Below are 24,114 nucleotides of genomic sequence, written 5' to 3' on the forward strand. Positions count from 1 at the left end.
AGTTAATTCTTGCATATTATACCTTTAAGTAGAAGTACTACTACCACACTGTAAAAATACTCTGTTAAAAAGACGGTATAAGGTACTTCTCCATAGTCAGTGTATTACCTACAGTAGATGATGGTCGGCTTGCCCCCAGTTTGGAGAAACAGACAGGAGTTACCGTACGGAAGCATCTACTGTAGGTAATACACTGACTATGGAGAAGTACCTCATAGAAACCCACTTCAAAACACCTGAACTATCCCTTTAATGTACAAGAAAAAAAGTGTTACAATTGTTTAAACTTTCATTCATGCTCATGAACCATGATTAGTTTCATCATGAGCCGAGTCTGAAATGAGCTGCAGAAATCCAAGCCCTTGAACTACTTTATGTCCTTATAGGTCTGGACGACCTTGTGTGTTCACTTCAGGGACTATTTATGAATGCTGTGTGTGTGTGTGTGTGTGTGTGTGTTACCTGTATGCGGTAGAAAGCTCTGCTCTTCTGCTGGTGCAGCAGTGCGTAGTAGTTGGCCAGCTCCACCAGCTGGTCCAGCTCTTTGTCCGGATATTTCTGCTTCAGCTCCTTCAGGATACGAATCACCTGGAAGAGAGACGAGAGGACACACTCGTGATTAAAACACCTGAACCAGCATGCACGGCTGATTCTTTTTGTCTCTGTAGCTGGGAGGAAGACTGGAGGAATTTATACTTTCAACTTCCCCAATGCTTGAACTTTCCAAAGACACTTCCCTAATAGCTAATAACCTCTAATCATTTTCAACTTCTGTTGAACAGTGTCTTGGTTTCATGTGTGGGTTGAAAAAAGTGGTTCTGCAACTTTATCATCTGTTTAAAACATTTCCAAAACATTAAGATGCCAACTGGCTAAAAGAATTTAACCCTGATGCTGAGTTGATTAATTTATTATTCATATTTTTTCAAAAACTTGCAGATTGTCAATCAATAAAAAGCTCAAAGTTTTAGTTTCAGAAAGGGTAAAGATTTGAGCATTTGTTTGAGTATTTCTTGGTATGAGCTGAGAAATATGAATTAATTTCTTTCAGGACTTCTGAATGATGAGTTTTTCTCTGTGATTTGAAGCAGTGGTTCAAACTTCTCATCTCAATCACTCAGAATTAAAGCCAACAGGTGCTCCGTTAACTAAATATCAAACTTAAAATAAAAAAAATAAAAAAATTCGATAATTAGGGCTGTCAATCAATTAAAATATTTAATGTTGATTTTTTATCTGTTCAAAATGTACCTTAAAGGGTCAAGTATTTAATACTCTTATCAACATGGGAGTGGACAAAAATTCTGCCTTATGCAAATGTATGTATATATTTATCATTCGAAATCAATTAACAACACAAAACAATGATAGATATTGTCCAGAAACCCTCACAGGTACTGCATTTAACATAAAACAATATGCTCAAATCATAACATGGCAAACTGCAGCCCAACAGGCAACAACAGCTGTCAGTGTGTCAGTGTGCTGACTTGACTATGACTTGCCCCAAACTGCATGTGATTATCATAAAGTGGGCATGTCTGTAAAGGGGAGACTCGTGGGTACCCATAGAACCCATTTACATTCACATATCTTGAGGTCAGAGGTCAAGGGACCCCTTTGAACATGGACATGACAGTTTTTCCTCGCCAAAATTTAGCGCATGTTTGGAGCGTTATTTATCCTCCTTCGTGACAAGCTAGTATGACATGCTTGGTACCGATGGATTCATCAGGTGTTGTAGTTTCATATGATGCCTGAGTCTGCTATAACCTAAATATCACAAGTATGCGTTGAAGAAATTAGTGGCTATAAAACAAATTTGCGTTAAGGTGTTATTATCACGTTAACTTTGACAGCCCTAAAATAAATGCTTTATTATTATTATAAGACTGGTTTTAACATTTTGAGCAAGCGGCCAATCAAATCTGAGTAATCGTTTATGACAGCACACGGGCCAAGAAAGAACGTTGGTTTTGTCAGGTTTAGGTTTCTAAATGTAATATTAATGTCTTAAACAAATAAAAAAAAATGTAAATCAGATGATCTTGTTTTCTTTCATCAGCTTTCAGCTCTTTCATTCCGTCCTCCTCACTTTGGTGGTGTGGATGTGTCTCGTTTCTCCTCGACCTCTCTGACCCTCATTATCGTATTCTCGTCTTTGCCCGTCAAACCTCCCACATGTTCCTCTCTCTCTCTCTCTGTCATTACCTCTCCTTCTCCTCCTCAATGGTGAAACAACTAATCTCTTTTCAGCAGGCTATTAACAGGTTTAAATGTGGATAATCTTCAGTCCCTCTGCATCGGCTTGAGACGGTTAAGTGTTTTCTGTGTACACTGAACGAACTATCAAGGAACAAAGTTTACATAAGAAGTGTTGTCACAAAATACAGAACAAAGCATGCATCACTTTGGGGAATGGAAATATAAACGGGAGCCATTCATCGCAGCTGGAAACAGCCCCAACATTTTATCAGCGGTCTCCTGCAGGGAAATTATCCATTATTTTGCACTCCAAATCACGTCGTAATCACGACGGTAGAAATTGTGTTTTCTATGTTAACTGCATTTTTCACCAACACAAAAACCTGCAAAATGAGATTAGAGACTTATTACAGAGCGCAGTAATAACAGCGTCTCTCAATGCGTTTTACAGCTTATGTGTGAATTAAAAACTTTCCTTGTCATTTCACCCTCTCTGTAAACAATCTGATGTTGAATATCACACCTCTAACAGGGACATTCACAACACAGGATATTGTTTTGTGGCAACTGAAATTAAAACGCCAAAATATAAAAACATAGATTTCTAAAGCTGTTAATATTTATATCCTGTTTGTATGTCTCTCACCTCTTTGCGGCTCTCGTCCAGCTCCTTGCTGCTCTCCAAGTTCACCATGGTGCTGTTGGAGTTGGGTAGTTTTCCCCCCGCACCGATGTTATTGGTCGCAGCGCCAGCCGTGCCGTCCTGAGTTCCGCCCCCACAGTTCTCGGCGGGGACCACGGCGCCCCCTCGCGGTGGGAACTTGCCGTCTATGATCATCTCCATGCCGCCCTTGTTGGGTGTCAAGTCTCCCTCAGTCTCCACGACGATGCCGTGGCGCTTGTCGGCACGGTAGCGCTTGCCCATGTACTTGTAGAAGAGCAGGCGGCGGTCGGCGATCCAAGCCAGGACGACACACACTGGGAAGTACAGCAGGGTCACGAGGGCCTCCCACACCTGCAACACACAGATTCTCCTCATCATTAAAACATCACTTCCTCCCTTTGGGCGCACAGCTCCTGACGCTGGGCGCTTGTACAATCATAATCTAAACCACACTGAGTCCGCCTCACCTCCACGACGCCCGGCGACATGACAGACAGGATGAGGTAGAGCCAAATGTAGGCGAAGATGCTCCAGAAGGCGGTGATGAAGAACACCCTGAGGTGTTTGATCTTGCGGGTCTCGCCTTCGGGGATCGTCCACACGCAGATCGAGATGATCACAAACATGTTGAAGGCGGCGCTTCCAACGATGGTTCCTGGTCCCAACTCACCAGCCTTGAAATCATGACCGCACACCTGGAGAGAGATAAAGTGTGTGTGTGAGGTTTGTCATAGGAGACGAGGGAAGAGACAGATACATGATGAAGATGGAAGGAGCAAGAAAGAGGAGCAGGAAGACAGGGCTGGTGGCATGGAGAGTGTGTGTGTGTACCTCTATAACAGACAGCAGTATCTCCGGAGCGCTGGAGCCGAGAGCCATGAGAGTCAGATTGGACACCGTTTCGTTCCAGATTCGAACCGTCGCCACTGATGTTTCCCCGTTAGGCATGGTGATGGTCACCTCCTTCTCCTGTTGGCCCAAACACACACACACACACATACACACACACACACATATTATTTTGACTAACTGTACACATACTTGCCAACCCTTCCGATCAGTGTGTCAGTGTGCTGACTTGACTATGACTTGCCCCCAAACTGCATGTGATTATCATAAAGTGGGCATGTCTGTAAAGGGGAGACTCGTAGGTACCCATAGAACCCATTTACATTCACTGATCTTGAAGTCAGAGGTCAAGGGAACCCTGTGAAAATTGGCAACGCCAAAAATGTGCGTATGTTTGGAGCGTTATTTAACCTTACCAGTATCTTCACTCTAGCTTTAAAACTGAGTCCACTGCAACCTTAAATTCACAAGTTGCGTTAATGCGTTCAAGAAATTACTGGCGTTAAAACAAATCTGCGTTATTATCACGTTAATTCTGACAGCCCTGGTAAACACAGAGCTCTGTCTCTCGGCTTCTGGAAACAGCTGAAGGTCATTTAAACTATTAAAGAGGACAAATGGATGGAGAGGGAAATCTCTATGAATTCCCGTTCAGGGAACCGATCAGGCAGTAAAGAGACAAGAGATATGATGATGCAAACACACTAAACTTGAGCACAACAAGCACTAATGAGTGATTAAACATGCATGCGCTGCCTTATAAAAGGATTAATGCAAAGTAAGTCTATTTTTAGTTATTTGTTGCACAGTCAGCATGCTTTCTGTCCATTTGCAAACAATGTGAATCGACTGCCGCTGATTAATGGAGAGCTGATGGGGCAACACGGCTGATTTAATGCACCATTATCTCCGTAACAAAAAGATTCCTGGTACCCTACGAGACCTGCCGACTTTACTGTCTTTCAAAGGCCTGCCGCCGTGAGCTCTATGGGTACCCACGAGTCTCCCCTTTACAGGCATGCCCACTTTATGATAATCACATGCAGTATAAATGTGTTATTTTCTCCTATTCTAAAATGGTGTATCTGAATATTTCTGGGCTGCACGGTGGTGCAGTGGTTAGCACTGGCGCCTCACTGGCGCCTCACAGCTAGAGGGTTGCAGGTTCGAATCCGGCTTGGGACCCTTCTGTGTGGAGTTTGCATGTTCTCCCCGTGTGAGCGTGGGTTTTCTCCGGGTACTCCGGTTTCCTCCCACAGTCCAAAGACATGCAGGTTAGGTTAATTGTGGACTCTAAAATTGCCCGTAGGTGTGAATGTGAGCGTGAATGGTTGTCTGTCTCTATGTGTCAGCCCTGCGATGGACTGGCGACCTGTCCAGGGTGTACCCTGCCTTCGCCCAATGTCGGCTGGGATCGGCTCCAGCCCCCCCGCGACCCCTAACGGGATAAGCGGTTGCAGATGGATGGATGGATGAATATTTCTGCATACTGGGGTCCCTAAACAGTCTTTGAATTACATAAATTGGGTATCGCTGTAAAGCTGAGACTCTTGTGGATCCAATGAGCCCAACTGTATTCGTGTGTGATGATGTTAGTCCCCATAGGAGACATTTCATTGTAGTGAGACCATTTTTTTTAAACTTGACCTCACTGTATAAAATGACCTGTGGTGACCTCTAGGATAATCACAGCCTCATGAAACTTTACAGCCACAAACTAGAGACCTAGAGCATTCAGAGGATGGATGGCATTCCTAGCTAGATTGACAATAAGGACGTTTCTGAGCAGTTTACACAACAGAAGTGCTCGCCATCCAATCGGCGAAAAATACAATTCTTGCAGAAATCTCTAAATGTCAAAAGTTTTTGAAACCAAATCACAGCATGGCTTTTCCTATGGTGTTCCTCAAGGTCAAGGTGTCTTAATGTGGTATTTTGGAGGATTATTGATCATTTTATCAATTCTCGAGTGGTAAAATGTGGTTAAATTTAGCACCAAATCTGTGGAACAAATGATATCAACCCAAAAAATACCGCAACAACTTATAAGACATAATAGAGCATGGAGATGACCATCATATACTTCCATCATAATGTTCTAAACCCTTATACACATTGACAATTCATTTTGATTACTTAATTTATTTCTATTTCTGATTTATGACTAGAACAACTTGACACACAGTGCTGAGCTGCATCTCAAATCTTCAGGTTCCCAGCATTCAGATGATGTACACCACTTCTATGTGTACTGTTGACCTGCTATCTCCCCCTAAAGACCCCCTGTACCCCCCTAAAAAAGATAAAAACGGCTCTATATGGGTCTCAGAGGGTTAATAAATGAAGTGTTATGAGTCACCTTGAGGTTCTTTCATACAGTGCTAATACTTTCAGTAAATGTTGTGTTGATGGCAGCTGCTTCCTGAATCTGTAAGAATTTCTTTTGTTCACAGGATATTTTGAGGACCAAACTATTCATTGAGAAATGAATCAAAATATGAATGGATAATTAAAATAATCCATCGTAAATTGCAGCCTTGGATCTGGATGCATGAAAGCTTTTTTTTTTTTTATTTCACATCATCAAAAGAATTTCCATCTAAAGTTAAGGATATTTAACATATTTATTCAGTTTTAGTCACAGGAGTGACAGAAGTCCTCGTTTTGTTTTGACAAGCTGCAGGTTAATGAACTCAGAAGTTGCTCACATGATTAATGCATTCATTCCAGCTACTTCCTGCTTCACTACGCCACCCACGTATTCCTCCATTCACTCGCTCTCACCTGTGACGTGATGACCTCTATGGACGCCATGAAGCGGTCTGCGACGATGGACACTCCCAGGAACATGTACATGAGTGACACAAAGTAGACCACAGCTCTGGCCACCTGGTCGGCGAGCCCGGGCCGGTTGGGCTGCCAGACGGGCAGAATGATGCCGGGCCGGCACACCGTCGGCTCATTGCACTTGTCTCTCACGGCGGGTCCGGAGCCGTTACCGTAAGACATGGAAGGTGGGAAGGAGGAGGGGAACATGGAGGGCGAGACGGCTCGGGACTCGGGGTCGCTGCTGGGGTCGCTGCGCTGGGACTCCGCCTGGCAGGGAGGCAGCGGGAGGAGGAAGAGGAGGAAGAGGAAGAGGAAGGGGGCGGGAGACGCCAAGAAAGACATGGCGGCGGCGTGCGGTTCCCACAAGAAGCGGGAGGAAAGGGTTGAGACAGAGGATGACGGGATGAGGCTGAGGAAGAGGGAGGTGGGAGGGGGAGACGCTGCGAAGAGCTGGAGGTGGTACGACTAGCTCACCTACAGGGAGAGACAACGAGAAGAGAAAGAGCAGATCAGTGAAAAGACCTTTAACATCCTGACGACTTAAATACAGCACACACTAACAGATTCATCAACAACAAGAGTCTCGACTAAAAAAACCCAGAAATCTCACAAAATCTTTCGTGATCAAACGTGACTTTAGTGTAAACAGACATGGCGGACGACGGGCAGGAAGAATTAGCGATGTTAGTTTTTGCTCTAGGATGGATGGATGAAGTCATGGAGACAAATCAACAAGTTGGTCCTCCATTTCTGAGCTCCATCTCACTACTACTTTATGCTTCACGTTTTGCATTAGCTCGTGCATTAGCCACGACAGCCATGACGGCGGTCCTTCCTTCTTCAGTCAGTGTGGTTCTCTATTGGCTATCGTTCTGTCCCACGTGACTGCGTCATCGGCTGTCCTCAGGGTTCCTCACACACAGCAGGAGATCCGTTCGTAAATATTGAACATGTTTGATATTTACGATTTGAGATCGGTGCGGCCGGGATGAACTTCTGAGCCGATCGGGGGATTTAAAAAACACTCTTAACATACCTCACACCACTGGAACATCTGGAAAGATAATCTTTAGAACCATCAAACAATCGGGGCTTTGCTGATGATTATCAGGAGGGGGAATCAAAAATCAAAAATCTGCTTGATTCTCGTGCAGTGTGTACTCGGCATAACTAGCCAGCCAGCTGTCTTAGGGAGCAGCGTTCATTATCTTCTCCGTGAGCTGCGACCACAATTTACGGCCCCACTGATGTGTGCCGTCACCATAACAACCAACAACAACCACCATTTTTTCTTTTGAACTAGTCAAATGACCAGTTCAATGTCCGTTCTACTCTTATTCTATTTCTACGGTTTCAACTGAAGCTGTTTCATTCCTTTTTTTCATGAACACATTGAGACAAGATGAAAAAGGAGAGACTGAAGGGAAACTGGACTTCCTGCTGAGTTTTAAGTCACAGCTGTCGCCGGCGCGGAGGCGTGAAAATATTGCACTATGAATTGAACGGCTTCAGTGTATCCACTTGTTTGCACATCAATGAACGTCAACTCTCTTTTTGCTTTTCAATTTCAAATCCTTTCCAAAAGGTGTTTACCAGAAAGAGTCCTGACTCATCTATCGACATAACCTTCATTCATATGACGCCCGCGCCGCTCATCCGAGGGCGGAGAGGCTCCACAAGTCCTTCAACATCAAGTAAGAACTCAAGTGGGTGCATTCAAATTTCAACTTGAAAAGCGTGATTCATAGCAGATGACGTGTTTCGGCTGAGACCTTGGCTCGCTCTAACGAAGACGGTGAGTCACCTGTACCGCGATGAAGGCCACAAACCAAAACACGTTGATCTGACAATAAAGTAGTTCTTTATACCGATCAGCCACAACATTATGACCACTGACAGGTGAAGTGAATAACATGGATTATCTCGTTACCATGGCACCTGGCAGTGGGGGGGATATATTAGACAGCAAGTGAACATTATGAACTTTGTGTTGGAAGCAGAAAAAATGGGCCAGCGTAAGGATGTGAGAGACTTTGACAAGGTCCGAATAGTGATGGCTCAAACTGCTGAAAAAGTTAATGCTGGTTCCGATAAAAAACAGAACACACAGTGCATCGCAGTTTGTTGCGTATGGGGCTGCGTAGCCGCAGACTGGTCAGGGTGCACCATGCTGACCCGTGTCCACCGCCAAAAGCGCCTACAATGGGCACGTGAGCATCAGAACTGGACCACGGAGCAATGGAAGAAGGTGGCCCGGTCTGATGAATCACATTTTCTTTTACAACATGTGGATGGCAAGAAATTTTCCAGATCTCAATCCGATCGAGCATCTGTGGGATGTGCTGCACAAACAAGTCCGATCCTTGGAGGCCCCACCTCGCAACTTACAGGACTTAAAGGATCTGCTACTGACGGCTTGGTGCTAGATACCACAGCAGACCTTCAGAGGTTTAGTGGAGTCCATGCCTCCACGGGTCAGGGCTGTTTTGGTGCCAAAAGGGGACCTACTCAATATTAGACAGGTGGTCATAATGTTATGGCTGATCGGGGTATACTACAAGTGTTGCCTCAGACTGTCTCCTTCTCCATGCACCTTGGAAGTGGAAAACCAGACATTACAAAAGAGGCGGTGGAGAAGGAAAGAAAGGCAGGGCAAGAAAGATCGACGGGAGAAGGAGATGAAGAGCAAGGAGGAAAGGAAATGAGGAGGAAGAACAGAAATTCAAAGATGTTTAGATGATGATTGATTATTTGAGGAAGAGACAAATTGAAATCGAGGGAAGGGAGACAAAGAAACAACAAAGAGGGACGGAGGGTAGATAAAGACAAGAGAGGATTAGAAATGAAGGTATCGGTAGGTGTGACAGAGTTATTTTAGCTCAGCTCCGGGTAGGCGCTTTTCTGCAACATGTTCTTTAATCCAGGGCAGTTTTCTTTTACAATAAAAGTGACCTTTATCTTTACCTTGGGGAATGAGGAGGGAGAGAGATGAAGAAAAAGAAAAGAGTGGGAGAGAGAAACCTGGAGTGAAGGTCAGAACAAGAGAGAAAGATAAAGGAACAAGATGCACGAAGAGAAAAATGGGATGGAAAAGAAGGCAGAAAGAGACGGGGGGAGGGAGAAATAAAAAGAAAGAAAGAAAGAAGAAGAAGAGAGAGGTAGAAAGGATGGGAAGAACATGGCGGCGAGGGTCATAGTTAGAGAAAAGGTAGATGAAACAGAGAGGAGTGAGTGGACGAGTTGCCATCACAAGGTTTATGTGTGTTTGTTGATGTTGTTCTCTGCGTGTGGGACTATTCACCAAATGATTGTTCTGCATACACAGGCAACATTTATACGTTTCCACATGGACAGTTGCAATCAGACATAAAAATGGCAAAGTGCACTGAGCTGCAAAAACTTTACGGGCGTGTTTGTGCTGTAATATCCTGAGCAGATAGCGGCCTGACTGTGTGTGTGTGTGTGTGTGTGTATGTGTGTGTGTGTGTGTGTGTGTGTGTGTGTGTGTGTGTGTGTATGCAAGGTAGTGTCTGCCAACTGGTGAGATTTAAACCTCAGCGTGAAACCGAAGGATGGACAGATGGACTGAAGCCTGTTTCCTACGGTGTGTTAATCTTCTACCTCTCTCTTCCTGTCACGCTCCAGCCGTCCATTTGCCAACACCTTCTGTTTTAAAACACACCTCAGCTAATCTCAGTTTATCATCACATCAAAAAGATTCACTCTGTTGCCTTTTCTTTCTCTACTCCCTCTGTTTCTGGAGTCAGCGTCCTGTTGCTCGCGCTTGTGCTCGCTCTACATAGACATGAACGAGCATCGCTCAAAACAGTGAGGCGACACACGTCAGCTAAAACCACAATATCACTCTATATTTCAGCTGCTTGGCAGTAATGTTAGCTGACCAGACGAAGGTCTCTCCATGAATCAATGCTGATCCTAGTGTTGGCTTTTCCTGCTTCAGCCTCCCGACCACGGCTGGAGGGAACAGGGGAGACACCGGAGTTTTGGTCGGAGACGATAACGTTTCTCGCTGCGGAGCCCCGTCACTTCACAAGACACGGGAAACCTCTGTTGGTCTGGAGGAGCTGCAGCATTTATTTCTGCACAAACATCCACTAGATATTCTCAGAGCTAAACTAACTCTTCTGCAGTGTGTAGTGAGCGCGCATGCACGTGAGAGTTGAGCGAAAGAGTGTGAACGAGCGCGATGTGTGAGTGAAGGCAGGCAGAGGAGCAGAGTACAGCAGAGACTCCGGTCCTGGAGACCAAAGCTACGGTCTCCCCCTTGTCCTCCGACCGCGGCCAACACTGTTTAACAGACGGGCTTCACTAGATAGAACTTTGAGGTTTTGGTGCTTCCGTGTAGTTTGTGTTGGAGTCTGAGTCTGAACAGCGTAGCCACACGCGAGTGCGCACATGCGAGCGCGCATGGGACACCGACCCGGATTGATTTATATGTGTAAGAAGTTACAAACAGTCCCTTTAATCTTTGCTTTCACCTCTACCAGTAACCAGTAACCATTATGTGAGAACAAGACAGACATATTTGTCTCATCAACATGTAAACTCAGAACTGACTGTATTATAACAGTTCCAGTTCACACAATAAACAAACCAAGGTCAGCCTCTTCAAACGCTGATAAACCCGACCACACCAGCAGAGACGGTAAACATGACACGTTTGATATTTAGATTCTGTGCAGCTTCAGTTTGGATTTGTGTAACTAGACGACATGTTTATTCTCCATATTTGCTTCTCTGTATCTCCTGTGAGCCAACAGGACACAACAGAACAGTTCTGTCAACAAACAGAAAGGTCTGTTTGATGATGAGCAGCTCCAGGCTCCTGTTGGCCTGTTGTTCTGTCTCCTATTACAGGTACACTCCAACTATCAGCTCAGATGTTTAAGTAAAACAGACAGATGAGAATCAGGGTGATACAACCCGCATCATGATACAGGGGCTTTGATTCAATACATCGCAATTGGGGCTGTCAAAGTTAACGCGCAACGCGTTTTAACGCCACCAATTTCTTTAACGCAACTAGCGATTTTTTGGTTGTAGCGCGCTCAGTTTTAAAGCTAGAGTGAAGATATTGGTATCATATGAAACTAGAGAACCTAAAGAATCCATCGGTACCAACCTCATACTAGCCTGTTGCAAAGGAGGTTAAATAACGCTCCAAACTTACGCTACATTTCAAACACTGACAGCTGTTGTTGCCTGTTGGGCTGCAGTTTGCCATGTTATGATTTCAACATATTTTTTATGCTAAATGCAGTACCTGTGAACCCGTTTCAAGGTGTAAACAGCAACTTGAAGACACTCATCACTGCTGAGGTTCTTTCAGCACTAACAGATATTCAATCTGTTATAAACACTGACAACCTCCGACATTAGGTTTTAATTATTTGACGTCTCGGGTGATGATAAGATGATTTTAAATGTGTTTAGTTACATGTAGGTGTTTCATTAATTTCATCTCCTGTTGAGCGATCTGTTTCATTTCTCTTGTTGCGAGTCTCAGTGGAGCTGGGAACATGTCCAGATTAAAAAGGGAAACAAAGTGGAGATGAGAGAGAAAACTAATGGACTCCGCTGTGATTCTCACATTCACCGGCAGAACTGGATCACATTTAGTTTGTTTTTGATTAACTCACTTTGATTACGACCGCCGCCGCATTTACTCCCTTTTTAAAACAACGCAATTTGAAAGAAGTTATCAATTTAACGGATGTGTTGGCAGAGACGCATACGATGAGAGTAACATCATCAAACAAGAGTCAACTAATCAAAAGGACGCAGGCATCTGTCATTTTCATGAGTCTCTGGGTTTTTCTCCAAACAGCAGTTAGGAAAGAAATGTTGTTAAAGCAGTCGGAGTGACGGATGAAGGTAGAGTTTTTTATTCATTGGATTGAATATTGGCATCAAATTGGTTCAGATTTCTGCCTTAAATACTGAAACACCCAAACGCAGCATTTTGTCCGGATTAAAGGTAGAGGTGAATCACCAAATCTGAATCCGGATCGGAAATCTTTGGATCTGCTTGGAAATACCCAATTTTCAGAACCACCATACATCAGACAGGCAATACGTCATCCAGAGTAGGCTCTCATGACCCCTTGGGGGAAAACAATCCAGAGTCCCTCGTAGACGGGTACAGAGTAAACAGAAGAAGCTGAAACATGGCTCCAAACTTCTACTTTAAACAAACCGGTTGTAATGATATGCTGAAGAGTTGCTGTGTGTTATGGCTCCAAGCTATAGACCAGACCAGCATGGCGTCATGGCTCCAAGCTATAGACCAGACCAGCATGGCTTTATGACTCCAAGCTTTGATGGAGAAATGAAAGGAGAGGTGGAAGGGTTGACATAGGGGTGAAAGGAGGGATTGGAGGTGTAGAAGGAGTGATGGAGGGATAGATGGAGTCGAAGAAAGAAGGATACAAGGTTGGATGGAGGGGTAGACAGGAGGTTAAGAGGGAGATAGGAGGGATGAAGGGTTGATTAAAGAGGAGTAATAGGAGGGATTAAACAAGTAAAGGAGAGAGCAGTTGGGTATTGATGGAAAGGAATGGGAGGAATAGAAGAAGAAGGCATGACTGGAATAAGTGTTCAAAGAGAAGGAAGGACGGAAGGAAGGAAATGCTACAAGGAGTGTTGACGGATGGAGGAGCAAAGCGAGGGGGTAATAAATCATAAATAAGAGGAGGGATGGGGAGTGGAGGAAGGGAGGAGAGGATATAAAAAGGAGGGGATAGCAGGAACGATGTGGACCGAGGTCCTAAAACATGTTTGTGGTCGCCAGTCAGGGTACAGGCGCAGCGGGTTGCCATGGCGACCGGGGGGGCAATGTTGGGTGGGGTAATCAATCACCAGAGGTGAGGTGGGAGAGAGAGAGAGAGAGAGAGAGAGAGAGAGAGTGAGAGAGAGAGAGAGAGAGAGAGAGTAGACATACTATACCCTCTAATCTCTCCCTACTGACGACACACACACAAAAAAGATTTATTACCAGAAACAGTGAATGATTTTACAGGTTCTTAAAACAAATATGATTAAAAAGTTATTTTATAAAACCGTCACTATAAACAGGGGAACAGGAAGCAGCGCGGATGGTTGTTCAGTTGCAGAAAATACTACATAGGAGAACAGCAACAGAGACTTCTTAGCTTGGACCGACAACGAGGTGGAGCTGTTTACTGAAAGTAACACACGACTTTAAGGCGTTCAACGCAGCGCCAAACACAACAGATGTTGTTGGTTTTCTTCCAGAAGAGGTTGACGTGATAAAGGCGTGACGAATCAGGGAAGGACACGTCACGACTGATAAGACCCGATCAAGAAGCGAATGTCGGCGTCTGTGTTTTCGTTTTCAAAGGTCTCCGTTTCTGTCTTTCCAGACTAAAACCTAACCCCTGACGTAGTGTGGAGGCTGGGAATTAACGCAGCAAAAGTTGTGCGTTTTAAAACGATACTGTATTAGTGTGGATGTAGTTTCATTCACCTCCATAGTAGCTGGTCAAAGGAACAAAACTCACAGACATATCTCAAAACAAATAAAACCAAAGCTATCTGATTCCACGAGAGGGAAGTGGACATGTTTTTTTTTAACATACTGTTTAAGTTAAACCAAAGAACGTATATAAATAAGAAGTGAAAGTCAATTGTTCGTCTTCCAACATCAGCGCCCAGCAGCAGAGCTACGCTTCCGCCATTTTGGACCGAAAGCGTCTACCGGACGCCAGTAAAACATCCGCCTACAAAGAGCCGTGCAAAAGTAAAACTGCATTATATCTCTACAGAAATGTTCAACAATAAAAATATTATAAATATGCATACTATTATAACTATTTAAGTTTAAGTGAGCGATGGACATAAATAGAAGTTAGAAAAATCCAGCACACAGATTTCTTAATCTTTTCCATGTCAAGGATCCAAAATGTCCAACAGACCACAGACCATGGATGTAGAAGAGGTTGTGTCCTGCGTGTTAGTAAATAACCTACAACTCCATTAAATTCTGTTTATATCATACTACCAACTCTACTAGCTACTGGCCGATAGCCGGTTGTTTGGGAACAGAGACGTTAATACATCCACCACGGTACAGGCTGACAGCATACAGCCCATGGGTGTATTAGAAGATAATAAAAGTGATGAATTACAGCCATTATATCCATTATTACAGCCGTATGCAGCTAGCAGGAAGCTGGCAGAACCAGATATGTCATATGAGCGTGCAGGGCGGTGCGGTCCCGTGGGTCTGATGCATGTTCATTATGACGAGGAAAATAAATCTGGACTCGGCTGTTAGGTAATTTTACAACTTTTAGGACATAATGATTTAAATGAGGAATATTTAAGTGTTCATACTGGGAAGTTGATTTACAGACGTCTCTTTATACATTCATGGCCATGGACTCATTGGCGTTTACAGTCCAAAATGGCAGCAGCGCCATCAAGCAGCTGTTGCGTTTCGTCTCTTTGCTTCTCGACTCTTTAGTTAAACGTTCCAGAGAGACCCAACTGATCCCCTTTCTTTGCTTGTATCATGAAATAGAGAGTGATTGAAGGAGCGATCGTACTGTAGATTAGCGGTCTGCTTGTGCAATATTACATCACACTCTTTAGTCATGCTTACACACCAACATGCTCTTCTGTTTCTACTGTTTTCTCCTCCCTCTGTTATCTCTGTTGTCGCTGCCGCCTCCCTCGTTCCCTCCGCTATCTCTGATCTCTCCTCTCCCATCATGCATGTTACAGTAAGTGCCTTCATTAGCCTCTGACTCTAATCCTGCGCTCATCAAACAGCCATTAAACAAAGACTGCTGATGCTGATCGGTCTGCTCCTATTAATCCCTTTTGGTGGTGACCTGGCTGAAAGGTGAATCTGAAGCTGTTACTGTGTGTTCTGTAGCACCGATGGGAGCTCTGAGGACATTTGGCTGTCTCTTTATGTGCCATAGCTAAAAGACATGCTTCTTCTATGCACATGCACACACACACACACACACACACACACACACACACACACACACACACACGCACACGCACTGTGGGACTAAGCTGTGGGCTCTGCTATGTGTCGGCCCGAGGCGACCTGGTGTAGCTGGCACTCGATATCACAGGCTGACAGATTGACCGTCTGGCTGCACAACTAGAGGCTGATTGTCGCAGTGTTCACCTGCCGAGTATCAACGCAGAGCACCAGAAACATGAGAGAGAAGTGGACACGTCGAGGCAGCGAGAGGATCAAACAGCTTCCAGAGCACACTGTAGCTACTGGGGCTGCTCCACATGAGGGAAATAAATATGCGATAACACTGAATATCGTGATAACAATAAGGGCTGTGAAAAAAAATAATCGATTCACCTACAGTATGTATCGCAATTGTTTTTGAACGACTTTGAAATCATTTTTTTAATGCCAGAATCAATATACAGTATTTGCTTTATTTGAGTCTATGTGGAGGTAGAAGGAAGTTACCGCTTATATTGTTGTAGTCTGAGTAACGTGACGTCATATCCGTTCCGTATCCGTCAACCAAAACAAACCGCAGTGAACCGAAACGAGAAAGTAGAAACCAGTGGAGGATCTGCGTGGATACGACCTGCACCCTCACAAACACTACACATCCAGTAAAGCATGGAAACACTTTGGGTTTCACACATTGCAGGAAAAGCAGAGCTAGACATCACGGCTAAAGCTGCACGCTAACTCTGTCAGGGACAGGAAACTATTTTATCGCGGTAACGTGCGGTCGTGCCGGCCGTCGCTCTGATCTCCGTGGTCAAATGGGCCGACGCTACGACTATAGAGCACCCATATACTGACATTTATGTTAAATGCATTCAAACGGCCCCGATGGAGCTGACCATGGATGTATAAAGAGAACGGAGCTGACGGGAGAGCTAGAGACCACCTTGGAGAAGTTAGAGGAAATAGACATGTGTGACTACGTCCGGTTTTCAAAATAAGGTGTAAACAAAGGGAACTGTATATACAAAATACATTTATAGAAATAAAATGTATGGATTATATTCACCAGAAGTATAAAACATTACATCTCCATTATAAATGAAAAAGAAAATACCACTAATTTGTGAGGGGAATGTCTTTATTCTTTGATTTTTTGTTTGCTGGAAAAGATGTAATAAATAACTGAATGACTGATATATTTGACTTCAGGACATCTCTGACTACATAGATGCTGAAAATCAAACATTTTTACTGTATTAATTTAGATATTTTCCAAAGTAAAAGTCCCTGGAAGTGTATGATTCAATTTTTCCCATGGTCTAGTGTTAAAAAACAAAAATACAAAAATCGCAATAAATCGTAATATCGAATCGGCACCCGAGTATCGTGCCAGAGAAAAGTAAAGCATTTTATGACACATGACGACATTAAAGCAAGAATGAACCTGAAAACGAATCCAACATTAAATAAATAGATATCAGGATACATTGATCCTCTACTGCTGAATCACAGTCTAGAGGCTGCTCAGTCATGGTCACCCCTCTCCGTTCCTCCATTCTCCAAAATCAATGTTTATATCAATAAGTAATTTGCGCTGAAACCGGCAGGGCAGGCTGAGGATTTCATTACGGCCACACCGGTTTCCACAGCAACAAACACACTAACTCAGTTTTCAGAGGAAAATGCATTTAGACTTGACGACACGCTGAGACCTTCTCGCTTTGTGAGAAACCCAGAGGGAGGGTTTTACACACAAGACGCTGACAAAACTAAATAAAAACTCTTTAAGGGGGTGACCCGATAGCCGCACAGATGTCTTGAGCAGCAGGTCACTGGTTTGAATCCTGGCTGGCAGGACGCCCGGACCATTTGCTGCATTCCCATCATTGCCCTACTCTCTATCCCCACATTTCCTCTCTCTCTCCACTATCTCTATCAACTAAAGGCAACAAATGCCCCAGAAATGAATCTATCTCTTGTACGCCTCCGCCAACCAGTCGAGTTGCAGTTTACATCCATGTCTGTCCAAAATGTCAAAACTTCATCATTTTATCTTGTTTCGGCCCGGCCAGACCGCCCGCACGAACAGTGCGTGGCGGCTGCGTGGCGGCTGCGTGGCGGCTGCGTGATTCATGTGTCGGGTGTTCACACCAGCTACGTTTCAGCTGCTGCTGCTGTCAGCCCTTTCTTTCTAAATAGAGTTTGCCTTTCATAATGGCCACTTTCATAATGGCCATTTCGAAACATGTGGTAATTTGTAAATAATAGTAATAATCCACAATTAAAACCCTGTACTATATTTATTCATGGAGCTCTGCAACTCACTGCATGTTCTACAGCACTGTCCGGCACATATTTCAGAATAAAATGAAGGAATTCTGTCCACAGAAAAAACCCACTTGAGGGCTTTTATTTTGAAATGGAAGCAGGAAGTGTTGATTTAAAAATAAATCTTTACTTTTTTTCACGTCCGTGACATATTATACAGATCTAGACATTGAAACTGTAGTAATGTCGCTGGTATGATGTTAATATACAGTCAGTAGATCACCTTCACTGTCTGTTGCTGCTGTGAACTGCGTGCGGCTCACGTCAAAAATAGGCGAGACCTTGAATCTCTAGAAGAGACGCAGCAGTGTGGCTGCTCTAACCTGTTAACACGGACGCCGAAATAAAAAACAACAGGTAACGCAGCCGCCACGCGCTCCTGATGTTCCTGGTGTGGCCCAGGCTTTGGACATTAGACAGTAGAGCTGTCACAATAACCGCAATATTGACAAGCCAACTGCAGGGGATGGCGAGCAACCACCACAACCGCTGATGTTCACGTTTTTTCTTTTTTGAATTCTTTGCAATGGGAGCGTCACATTTTTACCCTTTGCTACAAACAGCAGAAGCGTGACGAGATGCTGAGCGTCTATTCTGTGCGGTGGGTTTTGTTGCAGCTCAACATCATTAATCATGGATGTTTTGGTGGATGAAGAATCACCGGGTCAGCCTCTCTGAACATACGTTTGTGCTGGCGTCTAAGGAATACGGTTCAGGTCAGGTAAGATTTAAACAAGCGTACAGCTACTGTATGTGTGCTCCTACTGATCCCTAAGGGGGTAATTATCTTTCTCTGTGTGTCACCCTCCATGGTGACAGGTCAGAGGTCAGCCTCCGAACCGGCTCTGGAGCCCTGAGGGGAATCTAGCATCTTATTTCCGGCTGCTGGCTGCTTGCTGTCACGGAGGTTTGAACTTGGGCGCTGCAGCAGACGGGCATCAGCTGGAAATGCCAACAAGCTGTTTGCAAATAAACAGAGCATAAAAATCCCACCGGCAATCATGCACAAAGATTCACAATCCATCACGTCCACCAGATTTCAGCGTCCTCATCTGTCAACAGCAACAAGTCCTGATAACACAATGTGTTACATATTTTGTTGCATTATCCAAAATATTTCCAAAACGTTACAAACAAACAGAAACCCGTCATTTTAATCAAGGTCTGTTTCATTTGGTTACCGTCATATCCCCTTTGTGCATGCGTCAGAGTTGTTGTCATGAATTGACTTTTTATCCAGTTTCAAGCCACATTTTTATGATAAATCTTGGTTGTTTTAACTATTTTAACTTGATGATGGATGAGCAAATGTTAGCGGTCGTCTTTTATAATGTGTCTCGATTCTTTTAATGTTATATGTTTTATGTAAAGCGTTTTGATTTGCCTTGTTGGTGAAATGTGCCGTATAAATAAACTTGCCTTGACTAAACGGTGGGTTCAAACCTGCTGGCCGGCTTGGGCCCTTGAGTTGGTTTGTGTCAGCGCTGGGGTGTGTTTTTTATCTGTTCAAAATGTACCTTAAAGGGAGATTAGTCAAGTATTTAATACTCTTATCAACATGGGAATGGGCAAATATGCTGCTTTATGCAAATGTATGTATATATTTAGTATTAGAAACCAATTAACACAAAACAATGACAGATATTGTCCAGAAACCCTCACAGGTACTGCATTTAGCATTAAACTATATGCTCAAATCATAACATGGCAAACAACAGCTGTCAGTGTGTCAGTGTGCTGACTTGACTATGACTTGCCCCAAACTGCATGTGATGATCATAAAGTGGGCATGTCTGTAAAGGGGAGATGTTGGACTTTTAACCTCCTTCGCGGCAAGCTAGTATGTCATGGTTGGTACCAGCCATTGCGTGAACGCGTTATTATCGTGTTAACTTTGACAGCCCTAGTGGATACCTAAATGATATGCACATTTGCTCTTTGGAAACATAAAAAGAGTAAAGTGAGATAAAAGGTTTCATAAGAGAAACGCAGCTTGATTAAAACCTCGTTCTACGACAAACAGGATCCAAAATGAAATCTATAGCAACTCAATCTGAATGAAGATGAAATATCACACTACAGAGAGAGAACAGTCATTATTCACACCACCAGAGGAGGTTTATTTGTCGGAAAAACATTATTTCAAGCTTTTCGATAAATGGCCGATGCTGCTATTGGCCTGCAGGGTTGAAAGCTGAATGCTGCAAAGCATTTGGCAAAGACTCAAAGAGCCGTGACTCGAGGACTCTGAGGTAGCAATCCTTTGAAAGTGTGGCAGCGACACATTTCTGGAGAGAGGATTTTCTGTCTCTGGTGCCTTTCTCAACCTATTCCTGTCCTCTCTCTCTCTCTGTCTCTCTCTCTCTCTCTCTCACTAACACAAAGCTTTCCAACTGTGCCAACTGGCTAAACTGTGCCAGTGGAATTGTCCTTCTGCTGACAGGAGGTCATTTTACTGTCAGCCAAAAAGTCCCCATCCAAACTTATTAAATAGTACTTTGTGAGTGCAGGATGAAAAGACTCTTCATCCCTCCCTTTTCCTCGCTCTCATTCGCAGCATCTTGTTTTGTGAAGGACTATTTGTTCGATCTCTTAGCCGCTGCCAAAACATCAGGCGGTCCAGATGAAAAGTGTTTGAGGCTCGAGGGCTTTAATCTACAGATCAGAGGCAGCCCACCACTCGGCCTAATGAGATCAGGATGTGGCTCGCTCGGTTGGGTTCAACCTTTATTTGTCTGAGAAGCGGTGATGTGCGGATTGTAGTTATAATCTGCGGATCGGAGGGGCCAGGGGTCATAAACATTTCTTATTAATAGCGGACGGGTTGCGGTGGGTGAAATAATGAAAGAAGAACGAAAACACAACGATTCTTAGTTTCAGGTGATTATACACTAATGCTCTAAAACAACATCTAATGCTAAAACACAGTTATGAATATTATATTTCTGCTAATAGAACCCCTGAAATGTAACACACTGTTCCTTTAAGATGCTGAAGCTAAAGAGTTAGTTAGAGTTTGTTACTTTATTTTAAAGAAGAGCTTCCTACAACCAATACTTGAACTAGGGATGCACCGATACCGATACCAGTATCGGATCCGATACTGTGCTCATGTACTCGTACTCATACTCGCAAAACGGCTCCGATACAACGGCACCGATACCACTTTAAGGTGGTGTGTCCCACCCCGCTGGGATCCCACCTCAACCACCACACATCGATCCTCACTTTCATTGCGCCACAGGGTTTTGTTTGCACCCTATGACTCGCGCCTGCGTTGGACTCCTTGGTCCGTGTTTCAAGACGGGTCGGGTGGGTTGACGACATTGCCGCAGACCCTTGGCACCTTTTACGTGGGCCGAGCCCCGATCTGGCGGCACGACTCGGTTGGGGCGCATTGAGGACAGTCCTCCCCGTTCGACTGTTGCACCGGGAGCAGGGGGCCGTCCCCGGCGGGGAGAGAGGGCGCAGTGAGCCCTTTGTCCACGGTGCAGTGAGGTCCGGGCAGGGAGCGCTGTAAAGCTGCGGTCGCGAGCCACCTTCGCTCCGAGCCTTTCCAAGCCGACCTAGAGCCGGTTGCGGCGCCCCGCCTCGTATGCGGGACTCCCCAGCCTGCCGTGTGTCGCTCACACCCTCCAGCTGGCTGTTAACGAGGGTCTTTTGACACAGAGAAGTACTCGTATCGGTACTCGGTATCGGCGAGTACCCAAATGTAAGTACTTGTACTCGGTCTGAAAAAAGTGGTATCGCTGCATCCCTAACTTGAACCAGAACTTCATTATTTCCTGTTATTACAGATCACCTTTAGACTTCACAAATTCCTTTATGACACTGGAAATAAATGTGGGTATGAAAGCAGCATCTATTTTCCTCTCTCAGCCCACATCCTCCCTCGGCGGCCACTTTCTCATCCCACATATCAAGTTAAAGGAGATTTGATGAGTGGCCGCCCTTCATCAGACACCTCTGATATCAGCTGCAGCCAGCTGGCGGAGGAGTGATAAGCTCTCACTGCTGTAAATTCTGATGACACTAATTTCTGGGAGGGAATGATTAAGTGTTTCCCAAAGGGGACGATGACGACACCCAGCTGTCAGAGCCGTTAATGCATGATTCAGCCTTCGTACGGGAAGGGAACAAAACAACCCTGCATGCACCTGTGTGTTCAGTTTATGTGATGATAACACCAGTCTGCTGTTGAGCCGACAGGGAGGAAACATTAGAGGGATATGGAGAGGCTCTCTGATGAATCTATTGAGTATAATAGACTTCTCATTCTATTCTATTCTATTAGCTGCTGAATTTGAACACCAGTACAATGGAGGTGAATCAGTCCCTACTCTCCATTGTTTCTGTAGGTGTGTTTTAACAGGTTGAGGCAACACAACCACTCAGTAAGGGTTAGGAAACGGTTGTGGTTGACGTTAACTTCACTGACTAACGACTCACCGGACTGACGATACCGACGAGTCATGTGACTAAAGACTGACGTGACAAAAGTCAGCGTTACTTTTAGTTTCACACGGGATACGTCTTGTGTTTGTTTGACTCGTCCACCGTCCCTCCCACCCGCCCTGGACAGACTCTCACGATATTAATAGTTACTCCGGCCATCGCATAACGCCGCAGGGTGGGTTTACATCGGAGTTAGTTGAAAGCCCGGTTCGTCACATACTGTTGCTAAAGGGCGCCTCCGTGTGTCGGTTTCCGACGCCAAAGGGCACTTAACAAACGGCGGTATTTGATGAGTTGGGAGTGAGAATAGATTGGAAAAGGTGAATGAATGACACAATAATGTGGCGGCTGTGGCCAACAAACAGGACTTTCAGCCAGGAGACCGGTGTTTTGTTTTGTAATTAGTGGTTTTGTTGCCTAAACCTAACAGCTGATGTTACTGTAGTTTTGTTGCGTGGCGTACAAATGACACACGAAAAGCCCAAAATGCGTCCGCATGACACGTGGAATGTCCTTGTAATGTCGCACTATTTATAAGCCTTCCTTTACATAACGAGGCAGAGACTAAACCTTAACCGTATAGTAGCTGCTGTGCACAGATGTAATAGAAAGCAGGAACTGTAAACATGTTGACGCTGAATAAACCCTGATGGGGTTTTTTGGTTGCAAAATCATCAGATATTGACGTTCTTGTCTGGGTTGCTGTGTTTGTATTTGTACGTGGGTGTGCTGCCCTGTTGGGCGGTGATGTCACCGGGGATTGGCAAAAACACAAAGGGAGGCATCTGTGTAACCAGCAGGACCTCAAACACACACACACACACACACACACACACACACACACACACACACACACACACACCCTGTCTGTCAGCCTCTACATCTTTTTCAACCTCACACTTCCTCTCTCTCTCTCTCTCGAAAGGAGAGAAGTGATGAAGTGTATCGGATGCGTTAAGTACCGACACCAATCAGTCTAATTTAAGACAAAAAGGTAATTAGCTTTTAACGCTATTTTCTTTCACTGTGTTTCTTCTTCTATTTACAGTACACATCAGTTTTAAAACACTATAGTGAAGATACTGGTATCAAATGGAACTACAAAACCTAATGAATCCATCGGTACCAACCATGTCATACTAGCTTTTCGTGAAGGAGGATAAATAACGCTCCAAACTTACACAACATTTTGGCGAGGAAAAACTGTCATGGCCATATTCAAAGGGGTCCCTTGACCTCTGACCTCCAGATATGTGAATGTAAATGGGTTCTATGGGTACCCACAAGTCTCCCCTTTACAGACATGTCCACTTTATGATAATCACATGCAGTTTGAGGCAAGTCATAGTCAAGTCAGCACACTGACACACTGACAGCTGTTGTTGCCTGTTGGGCTGCAGTTTGACATGTTATGATTTGAGCATGTGTTTTATGTTAAATGCAGTACCTGTGAGGGTTTCTGGACAATATCTGTCATTGTTTTGTGTTGTTAATTCATTTACAATAATAAATATATACATACATTTACATAAAACAGCATATTTGTCAACTCCAATATTGATAGGGTATTAAATACTTTACAAATTCCCTTTAAGGGACATTTTTAACAGATAAAAAATGTTTATTTGTGATTAACTAACTCACTAACTTAACTATGGGCAATCATGCAATTAGCTGTCAATTGATTAAAATATTTAATCGCGATTAATCGCATGATTGTCCATTTAATCACACATTTTTTATGTTGTACTGCATTTAGCATAAAACTATATGCTCAAATCATAACATGGCAAACTGCAGC

General features: G+C 44.2%; 1 protein-coding gene across 1 annotated transcript in view; it reads right to left on the reverse strand.

The window, feature by feature from the left end:
• Positions 1–24,114, reverse strand: part of slc8a2b (solute carrier family 8 member 2b) — a 150,770-nt gene that overhangs the window by 19,957 nt on the left and 106,699 nt on the right. Inside the window, exons 4-8 of the mRNA XM_074641108.1 lie at positions 6,503–7,021; positions 3,701–3,838; positions 3,337–3,564; positions 2,852–3,220; positions 463–588 (exon numbers count right to left, since the gene is read on the reverse strand). Coding sequence (XP_074497209.1) covers positions 463–588; positions 2,852–3,220; positions 3,337–3,564; positions 3,701–3,838; positions 6,503–6,889 — 1,248 coding nt within the window. The 5' untranslated portion in view covers positions 6,890–7,021. The remainder of the gene's footprint in view (positions 1–462; positions 589–2,851; positions 3,221–3,336; positions 3,565–3,700; positions 3,839–6,502; positions 7,022–24,114) is intronic.

The sequence above is a fragment of the Sebastes fasciatus genome, chromosome 7 (genome assembly GCF_043250625.1).
Source record: "Sebastes fasciatus isolate fSebFas1 chromosome 7, fSebFas1.pri, whole genome shotgun sequence".
Taxonomy (NCBI): Eukaryota; Metazoa; Chordata; class Actinopteri; order Perciformes; family Sebastidae; genus Sebastes; species Sebastes fasciatus.